The sequence below is a fragment of the Nanorana parkeri genome, unplaced genomic scaffold (genome assembly GCF_000935625.1).
Source record: "Nanorana parkeri isolate BGI_ZX_2015 unplaced genomic scaffold, ASM93562v1 scaffold1858, whole genome shotgun sequence".
NCBI lineage: Eukaryota > Metazoa > Chordata > Amphibia > Anura > Dicroglossidae > Nanorana > Nanorana parkeri.
Genome location: NW_017308126.1, coordinates 156,328 through 166,706, shown reverse-complemented (window position 1 = coordinate 166,706; position 10,379 = coordinate 156,328). Strand labels below are relative to the sequence as shown.

The following is a 10,379-nucleotide window of genomic DNA, read 5'->3' as shown; positions in this document are numbered from 1 at the left end:
AACAAACAGGCCACTAACCCGCCGAGAATCGTACGATTCTCGGCGGGTTTTCAAGCCTGCTTGTTCGACGGAAGACCGTACAGTAGAAACGGTTGCACGCCTTCCATACACTGTACGATTCTCGTACGATCGCGGGATTTCCTGCGATTCTCGTACGATAATCGTACAGTGTATGGGCACCTTTACTGACGTAACGTGTTTTAAAAGGATTTTTATGATTTCAACTACATGCACCGTTACATCCAAAATCCAGTAAACTAGTTTTCATTGTCAATTCATACCAAATAAACTGATATAATAAAAATTAGTACAAAAAAAGTCAAAAATGTAACCACAGACCCTCATTGCAGTGGCTGCAGGTAGTGAAAGGAGAAGATGAGGTCCCCCACCAGCACACAACCCCCAAAGTGTTTTAGAATCCTGCATTCACCTTAACAGTAGGCAGCACCATGTACCCCCTGAGCAAAGTTTAATCACACTCACAGGGTCAGAAATGCAATGGTGATTATCTAAAATGTTAATATACCAGATTATTCTTTTAAAATATGCTGCGGGTCTCCTGACGAAGCAGGCTAATGGAGGTCCTGTGAAACGTGTTATGTCATCCTTACATCACTGAATAAGCCAGCATCTACTGTAAATTGGGTTTTGGCTACAGTTTTTTGTTACTGATGTTATTGATATATAGATTTGAATTCTAATAGTTTACGATGTTGTTATGATTTAGCTGCTCCAGTGGTAGATTGAGGCTAGCCCTCAGAGACCTTTATTCATGGTGTTGGAATATGTAACGAAGTTGTGGATTTTAAGGATTTTATTAATAATAATAATTTAAAAAAAGTAATGAATTTAACTAACAATTTGTGTGTGCTATTAAAGTCTGGTGCTTGCTGAAATCTTATCATTGAAATGGAAAACTGATCAAGCATAAATGGTGTGCATCCAGCATCAAAATGTGGGATTTTCTTTTACTTTCAGTGATTATGGTCACCAGGACAAACCAAGAGGGTGAATCTCCCTAATGGGGACACGGACAGGTGCTCTAACCTCTCTCCACAAAAATAAAAAGTTTGGCTTCAGTTGCACTTTTAATGACAATAGATAAATAGTACGTTAAATAACAGAATATATACACGGCACAATTTTATAGCTTGTTTGTTTTACATGCATTTTATCGGAGGTTCTTTTTCAGGTAGCAGTGTTGTCAAGCTGATGCCATTTATTGCATTATTTTGCAGGTTTTCATAATCAGTGGGACAAGTGACCGTCACCTTTTTAGGAGGCGAAATATCCTGCAAAAGAATACTATTTAAGCAGTTCATCCTCCATACCCCGTATGGACCCAAGCAATGTTTACGTTTCATCTGTGGATCTGCCAATAACTTAAAGGAGAACTATGGTGTCAGGGTGTTCTCCTAAGGGTAACGGGAAGACACAAACTAGCGTCCTCCCGTCACCCTAAGCTCGGTATATAGCGAGCTACAGCTCGCGGTATACTGAGACGCCGCAGCCGGGACGGATCCTGACATTACTGTCGAGATCCACCCAGTTGCGTGATTGACAGCTGGCTGTGCCTATCTAGAGGCAGAGCCAGCTGTACCCGCCCCGTCCATTCCGCCAGTCAGCGCTGGAGGATCGGACAGGGGAATCCCTGCAAGGAGCCGTGAGTGACAGCCATGGCTCTCTGCAGGGAGATGATCGAGAAGTGAACGAGCGCCGGTATGTGTTCGCTCACTTCCCGATCTATTAAGCCGACCTGTGACAGTTTAATTGTCACACGTCGGCTCGAACTATGAGGATGAGTGATTTTCACTCACCTCATAGTTCTCCTTTAAAGAGGAACTTTACCCAGATCTTTGAAATGACAACAAAGACACTTTTAGAAATGATTAGTAATGACAATCTACACACAGATGCTTCTAGATAATAGCTGGCTTTGTATTCTTCTCACAGTGGCCATTTTTACTAAGGGCATATTAATATATCTCCCTTTACTTCCTGGAACTCTGGCCCATGTGACTAGGACATGTGACCATGCCCATCATCTCGGGGGAAAAATGCCTTTCCTTGATACAGATGAGATTCCCCAGCAATGCTCTGCTGATGTAACCTTCCCAGGATGCAACATTTTGGCACATTACATCACTAATGCCTAAGAGGACCAGGGAGTGGAGAAACAATAATTGTAAGTAAAAGAAAAACGTTTGTTTAACTAATGAATGTAAGATGATTTCATATCAGCATGCAGAGCTGCATGATGATGTGGTTTTTAGTCAAAGAGGGAAAAGGTCCACTTTAAGGGACATCATCATCATGTCAGCATCACTCACAGCATCACTGAGGACAACCCACAGGGAGAGACGATCTGAAGAGGACCCAGCTCATCATGCGACGTTAGTACAAAACAATGCTAGGGGGGCCTCTACATGCTGGTTTTGACTAAAATAATCACACTGGTTTAAGCACATCTCCAACATCCAGTTCAGTTGTCTTTACACCAAAACATGGCAACCCAAGAGCTGGTGGACAGCGACTGCCATTTCTGTATTCTGCAGCAGTTGGGTCACTGTATGTGGGGTGAGGGGTGGCCTGCACTTTACTATTTTTGTCTTGGGTCTCAGAAGAATCAGCGCTGTCCCAGGACATAATAGGAGAATTCCCCTCACCCAGACAAAAGAGCGGCTGTGGATTTAGTATGCGAGCTGTAGCTAGCGGTATACTGAGACGGCGCTGTATACCGCGAGCTGCTGCTCGCGGTATACTGAGACGCCGCAGCTGAAGCGGATCCCGACAATTATGTCTGGATCCGCCCAGCTGCGTGACTGACAGCTGGCTCTGCCTATCTAGAGGCAGAGCCAGCTGTACCCGCCCCCACCCGTTCCACCAGTCAGCGCTGGCGGATCAGGGAGGGGGGAATCCAGCCCCTCCCCTGTCACGGCGGAGAGCCGTGACAGGATCGAGAGGTGGGCGAACGCCGGTATGTGTTCGCTCACCTCCCGATCTACTGAACGGACCTGTGACAGTCTCATTGTCACAGGTCGGCTACAACTAAGAGGTGAGTGAAAAGCACTCACCTCATAGTTCTCCTTTAAAAAAAAAAGGTTTTGTCCAGTTATAATCTTCCACTACAAATCAACTTTCAAAAACACATTCATCACAATGAGGGAAGAAGATGATCAGTTTAGTGAAAAACACAAATTTCACATTGGGGAGACGCTCTGCTCTGTGATTGGCGAACAAGAGAGACACTGTACTGTCATTGGTGGATAGTAGATGCACTTTGCCCTGTGATTGATGGATAGACACTTTGCACTGTCATTGGTGGAAAAGAAAGGCTCTATACTGTGATTGGTGGAAGAAGCAGGGACACACAGCCCGCTGAACCCTCTACCATGCTTCAGGAACTCTCCCTCTTCCTCGGACTCAGTCTAGGGATCCAGTGGGTCCTCTGGGCGGTCGCAGCGCTACTCCAGACAGAGAAGTTCTATGACTTGGCAGGTAAAGGGGACACACAGCACACGGCACTTTCTAGGTAACATCCGCATGTGGAGGTATTCCGGCGTCCATGTTTACTGAGGGCAAGAGCCGGGTTTGCTTCTCATGCACGTTGCAATGCAGACACACGTTAGCAGCGGCAGGTTCATATACTAACATAGTTCGCTGCATGTAACCAACAGCTGCACGTTCTGTAGTTCCATTCCCGAATTAACAAACCCGTGACCGCTTCTTCAATGGCCGCTCTTACATCGGTCACGTGATAGAAGCGTCTCTGTAGCTAAGCAACCATGGGCGGAGTTCTTAGAAGTTACATAAAGGATAGTGCGCATGTGCAGTAGAGTCTCGGGCTATTGATGTTATGTGAACAGTGATCTCAGTTAGGAGGTTGAAGTGCACTAAAAAAAAATAAGCTTTCTGTCGGCTACAAATGTTAACCTTTGACTGTGAGGGATTTTTTTTTTTAAAGATGGACACATGTTCACAAGTAGGGATAAGCCTCTGGTTCAAATTGGACTGGGTCCGAATTTGAGCTACTCCAATCTTGGAAGCTAAATGGGGTCCCCCGCTGATAAACAAAGGGACGGGATGCTTGCTTGCTCTGATGTCAGGGTCATTGACCAGATATAGCCGAGTAGTCATATAAGATCAGTGACATCACTGCATCCCGCCCCTTTGCTTATGTGCACATTAGCACCCAAGGACGCTCTGTACAAATGTATTATATATAAATCTATATACAAAACCATTTTCAGTCATAATAAAATGAAGCAATGAATGAAAATGACCAGAAAAGGAATATAGACGGTTGACAGAAATACTGAAAATTGTGCTCCTTCCCCTTGGGGGCCAATGGAGAAATGTCCTTTTACTATGATGTTCAAAGGTAAATTGGCCTGTGAAGGGGTAATTTTTTTTAGTGGTCAACAACGTGGTCTGCAATGTGGCCCCTTTCATTAGTGGTCAGCAATGTGGCCCCTTTCATTAGTGGTCAGCAATGTGGCCCCTTTCATTAGTGGTCAGTGAAGTGGCCCCTTTCATTAGTGGTCAGTGAAGTGGCCCCTTTCATTAGAGGTCAGTAAGGTGGCCCCTTTCATTAGAGGTCAGTAAGGTGGCCCCTTTCATTAGTGGTCAGTGAAGTGTCCCCTTTCATTAGTGGTCAGTGAAGTGGCCTCTTTCATTAATGGTCTTTGAAGAAGCATTTTTCATTAGTGGTCATGAAGTGGCCTCTTTTATTGGTGGTTAGTAAAGTGGCCTCTTTCCTTAGTGGTCAGTAAAGTGGCCCCTTTCATCAGTGGTCAGTAAAGTGGCCCCTTTCGTTAGTGGTCAGTAAAGTGGTCCCTTTCGTTAGTGGTCAGTAAAGTGGCCCCTTTCGTTCGTGGTCAGTAAAGTGGTCCCTTTTGTTAGTGGTCAGTAAAGTGGTCCCTTTCGTTAGTGGTCAGTGAAGTGGCCCCTTTCCTTAGTGGTCAGTGTAGTGGCCCCTTTCATTAATGGTCTGCGAAGAAGCTATTTTTATCGGTAATCAGCGAAGGGGCTTCTTTCATTAGTGGTCAGCATAGTCGTACATTTCGTTGGTCTGTGAAGAAGCAATATATAGTTTATGACAACATGCATGTGAAAGGCACCATGCCCACAATGCCTGTACAATGCAGCTCTCTTGAGTAGACAGAAATATTGTTCAGAATGACATGGATCCAAATAAAGTGCTAAAAAAAAGACCAAGCCCAGATCACAAATCATCTTCATCATTCTGCTCCCGCCAACACACTTTCCACCATTGTCATTTGTGGCAAAACCTGTTACAGCCTCAGGCTGGGTCAGACTGGCTCATTGTAGGACTGATGATCCTTCGGAGGGCCCGGATCTTGTAGTGGGCCCCTAGCCTGCACCCGGGGCGTCCCAGGCAGTCCTGGGCAGAATGATTTTGTATCCAACAGTGCCTTTATATCCCCAGGACTAAAGCCACTGTGTGGAGGCCGTGGCATGCTTTCTAACGCTGACACTATTGTAAGGAGGGATGCTTAGACTGACCACCAATGTAAGAGGACACTAGAAGCAAGCACCCTTACATTGATGGTCAGTGAGAGAAATGCCCCATCCTATTGGTGGTCAGTCACAGGAAAAATGTCTACTTACATTTTTGGTCAGTTTAGAAAAGCTCCCTTGCAGTGGTGGTCAGGGGGAGGGACCCTCTTACATTTGTGGTCAAAGGAGAAGGGCACCCTTACATTGGTGGTCAGCGATAATGGGCCTCTTGCATTGATGGTCAGCAGGGAAGGACTCCCTTATGTTGGTGTTTAGTGTGAAGAAAATATGCCCCTGTACATTGGTGGTCAGTGAATAAGGGCTCCATTACATTAATGGTCAGTGGATAAGAGACCCTGTACATTGGTGTTCAGTGAATAAGGGCTCCATTACATTAATGGTCAGTGGATAAGAGACCCTGTACATTGGTGTTCAGTGAATAAGGGCTCCATTACATTAATGGTCAGTGGATAAGAGGCCCTGTACATTGGTGGTCAGTGAAGAAGGGCTCCATTACATTAATGGTCAGTGGATAAGAGACCCTGTACATTGGTGGTCAGTGAAGAAGGGCCGGCCCCTCTACATTAGTGGTCAGTGAAGAAGTGTCCCATCATATTGGTCATTACACTTTTTTCTTCACACTGGCCACCGGTCTAAGAGAGGCCTTCCCCACTGACCACCGATGTATGGGGCCATTTTGTTCACCAATGTAAGGGGCATTATATGACATTCTCCTGATCTGTAATCTGTTTCTTCCATCCATAGTGAAGTGGCATGGGCTTTATCTATTTTGTGCAGCACTACTACTTTATAATATACTATGTACCGCATGAGTGTGCTTTATCCTTTTGCTAGTAATAACAGCTGAATGTATGTTTTCATACTTAGCTTGACAGCCGGACATTTTCAGGTCAGCAGTTGCAGCCTCCATGCTTCTCTAACTTTTCCTTTAAGCCCTGAAGGCTTTTTCTTTAGGTACAAAGGAACCAGAGATCACAGATGCCTGTCTGGACTTGTGCCAATGTTTACATTATATTTTTGGACTGACCCTGTGTGGATACAGTATCAGATTAGGGATTTATTATTTTAATCAATATATAGGATTTATATAACATAAGGAAGACATTACAATCACAATTTAATTCAAGATAACACTGTTAGGAGGGCCCTGCCCCTGAGGGCTTACAATCTGAAAGGGAGGGGGACGTGATACATAAGGAGGTAGCTGAGTGGGGATGAATTACATAGTTACATAGTATTTGAGGTTGAATAAAGACACAGGTCCATCAAAATCAACCTTTGTGTGTCTGTGTGTGATTGTATGAGTTCCCATGTGGTCTAGTTTTTAAGAGTACCTGTACCCCTGAATGTTACGGTCTCTAAGGAAGGTATATAATTGATTTTTGACTGATTCAATACTCTCTGCTGATACCACTGCTTGTGGCAGAGAGTTCAAGGTTTTAACTGCTCTAACTTAGAAGAAGCCCCTACGCAGCTTTGTGGTTAAATCTTTTCTCCACCAGATTTAGGTGGTGGCCTCTAGTCCTTGTTATGGAGTTTACAGTAAATAGTTTATTGCAGATGTTGCCAGCACCACTAAACATTTTGTACAACAAAATCATGTCCCCCCTTAACCTCCTCACTTCCAGCGTGAACATGTTTAAATTTAGCAACCTTGTCTCATAGCTTTGATCCTCCAGCCCCTTAATTAGTTTAATTCCCCTTCTCTGGACTCTCTCCAGTTCAAGGATATCCTTTCTGTGGATTGGTGACCAAAACTGAACCGCATACTCCAGATGAGGCCGAACCAGCGATCTATAAAGTGGCAAAATCATTGCTTTATCTCTACCGTACATTCCCTAATGTGCCCCCAAAGAAGCACTGGCATACTGCATGGAACTGGAAATTGTTTGAGAATGTGAAGGTTCAGTGGTTAGGTTGAGGTGGGATAGGCTTCCCTGAAGAGATGAGTCTTTAGGGATCGCATAAAGGCAGTCAAGGTGGGAGATAGTCAGACAGGTTGGGGTAAAGAGTTCCAGAAGATGGGTGAGACTCTAGAGAAGTCCTGGAGGTGAGCATGGGAGGAGTTGATGAGGGAGCTGGAAAGCAGGAGGTCTTTGGAAGAGCGGAGGGGACGGTTAGGGTGATACTTTGAGACAAGGTTTGAGATATAGCCAGGGGCAGAGTTGTGGATGGCTTTGTAAGTGGTTGTTAATATATTGAATGTTATCCTTTAGGTGATTGGAAGCCAGTGCAGGGATTGGCAGAGGGGGGATGCAGACACTGAGCGGTTGGTGAGGTGGATGAGTCTAGCAGCTGCGTTCATGATAGACTGAAGGGGGGAGGAGCCTGGGTAGTGGAAGGCCAATGAGGAGGGTGTTGCAATAGTCGAGACGAGAGATAACAAGGGAGTGTATGAGTAGCGTTGAGGTTTCATTGCTGAGAAAGGGGCGTATTTTGGAGATTTGTGTACTATACTTTGTATAGTAATTTTCAGTGGTTGGGTAATTCCCACAATACTGATAAGTTGTTCTTGTCATTCTTACCAAAGTTCATGTGATATAATTGTACCTTGACTGATGGCAGTTGCAGTCAGAGAATAGTGTGAATTGTAAGAGTCTGCAATCACTTTATCCTCTATACACAGCAGAACACAACTCAGAACTGCTGACCCAAAAAATATGCACTGGATTGCGTCATTTTCATTTCGGGGGAAGAGAACACTCTTCACGGACCTACAAAATATGAGTCTTTCATCAACATTGTTCGATATATATAGTACATATAAGACATGACGAACTTTTCCATAACAGCCTCACATACAGAAAGTTTCTGATTATTTAGTTATAGGGTGTTTCAGGATGGTGGGAGCAGAAGCCCAGGAGCTGCACCAAATGTCTTTTGGGTGAAGTGCTAAAACCGTACTGTGTTAACAGCTTTTGATTTCAGCACTGATGCTGAAGTGACCCTCGAGATGCCTTAAAATTGCTTATTGGTTTGAAATGCTGAGCTGCTCTTGCAGTGCTCCATTAGAAGTAGAACTATGGGTCCTCTTCCCCTATATTTGGAGGTTTATAGCAAATACCCACGAGAAGTTTACGGGTATGATATGATGCAACCTGTCAGTAGCATTAACAGTTTGATTTCTGAATCCCACTCCCCCCATGTAACACAGTTTTATTGCCTCTTGATCCTACCAGCAGGTCCATTGAATTTCCACGTCCTGTTATAGGGTGACAACAGCGTTTGTTCTTCATTGAAATCACTTCAGCATTGTCACCCTGTGGACAGGCTATTCAAAACAACTTAGTTTGCGCTAGGAGTCGGATTTAAAACACCAGCCGCAACAATGTGTGTTTAAGTGTTTTAAAGAGAAGTGGGTATGTTGCGCTTGGTAAGTGAATCTATTTGGTTTTACTGTGAATAGTGAAAATAGTCACAGTATGGTTCCGTGGTGATTAGTCCAGTGTGAAAAATTATTCTGCAAATATGTGAAGTGAATATAAAGTGCAGGATAAGGTGAGTGAGTGTTAGGCTGAGTGCCCTTCACACTCAATTGCTTTTAAATATCCACAATCCTGTAAGTGTGAAAAAAAAATGTTTTTGCGTTTAAATAAACCCATTGAAATAATACACTTAGGATTCTCCTTTTCTTTCTTTCTGTTTTTTTCCCATTCATTACAATATTTGTTCGGTCCCGTGTCCAACTACACTGGGTGGGTTGGCTCAGCCGCTATAGCGGTGAAGGACGGGTTAATCGGAGGAGAAGCCTTTAAAAAGTTGTTGCAGCGACTCCGTGACGGAGTGAAGAAAAAAATGAGCCTTTAACTTTATATTTATATATACTTTTCTGCTGACTGCTTTTTCCAAAACTTTTTTATTTATAATTTCTATAAAGACAGAGAAGCAGATTGGAGATAAGACTTTAACCTGTTTGTTCTTCAGTGCTCTGGTATATGAAGTGAAGAATTGAATGCCTATAAGGTTTATTATTATATATAAAAAAACTGCTCAGATAGGAAGTATTTACTGTGATAATCTGAGTGGCTCCGTTCCACTATTATCGATCCGGTATTGGTTATTTACCAGCTCACTGAGTGGATACTTATGCATGCTTTGTCCAATTAGTGTGTTGGTTTGGGTGGCTTCGCCCCACTGTTGCGGATTTTGTGGATGGAATTACACCAGTCTAACTTGTTGGGCAAGTTGAGGTTGGCTGCAACTAACGATCTAATTGCCTACTGTGTGCTACATTGAACACTTGCACTTATTGGGAGTTTATATTATATATTTTGAGCTTATATATTTTTGTTTATATATATATTTTTGCTCATATTATTGCACATTCCCACTTTCCCTTATGGCCGAATACAACTAGCTTTCACTATTTCATTTAGACGGAACCTTGGAGTTGTAGATTTTAATAGATACACACAAGAACCAATCACTCACTAGGATTTTTATCAAAGGCCATCACATTTTTTTTTTAATTATTATTATTATTTCACAGACATCACTCACCTTATCCTGCACTTTATATTCACTTCACATATTTGCAGAATAATTTTTCACATTGGACTAATCACCACGGAACCATACTGTGACTATTTTCACTATTCACAGTAAAACCAAATAGATTCACTTACTAAGCGCAACATACCCACTTTTCTGTGGACAGGGTAGTCTTTTATTGACATGTAGTTTTAAAAGGACTTTATGTAAGGGACAAACAGTTGAAAGGCAACTCCAACTAACACATTTAAGCAGTTACAGCAACATCTTTATTTTTTTTCTTTTGGAAAAAGGGTTTAAACCATTTGAATAAAATTAGATCATTGCAAGCACCCCCCAGCAGTATA

General features: G+C 43.2%; 1 protein-coding gene across 1 annotated transcript in view; it reads left to right on the top strand.

The window, feature by feature from the left end:
• The first annotated feature begins 3,385 nt into the window (after positions 1–3,385).
• Positions 3,386–10,379, top strand: part of LOC108799935 — a 20,189-nt gene continuing 13,195 nt past the window's right edge. The window contains exon 1 of the mRNA XM_018571881.1: positions 3,386–3,498. Within this exon, the coding sequence (XP_018427383.1) occupies positions 3,393–3,498 (106 nt within the window). The 5' untranslated portion in view covers positions 3,386–3,392. The remainder of the gene's footprint in view (positions 3,499–10,379) is intronic.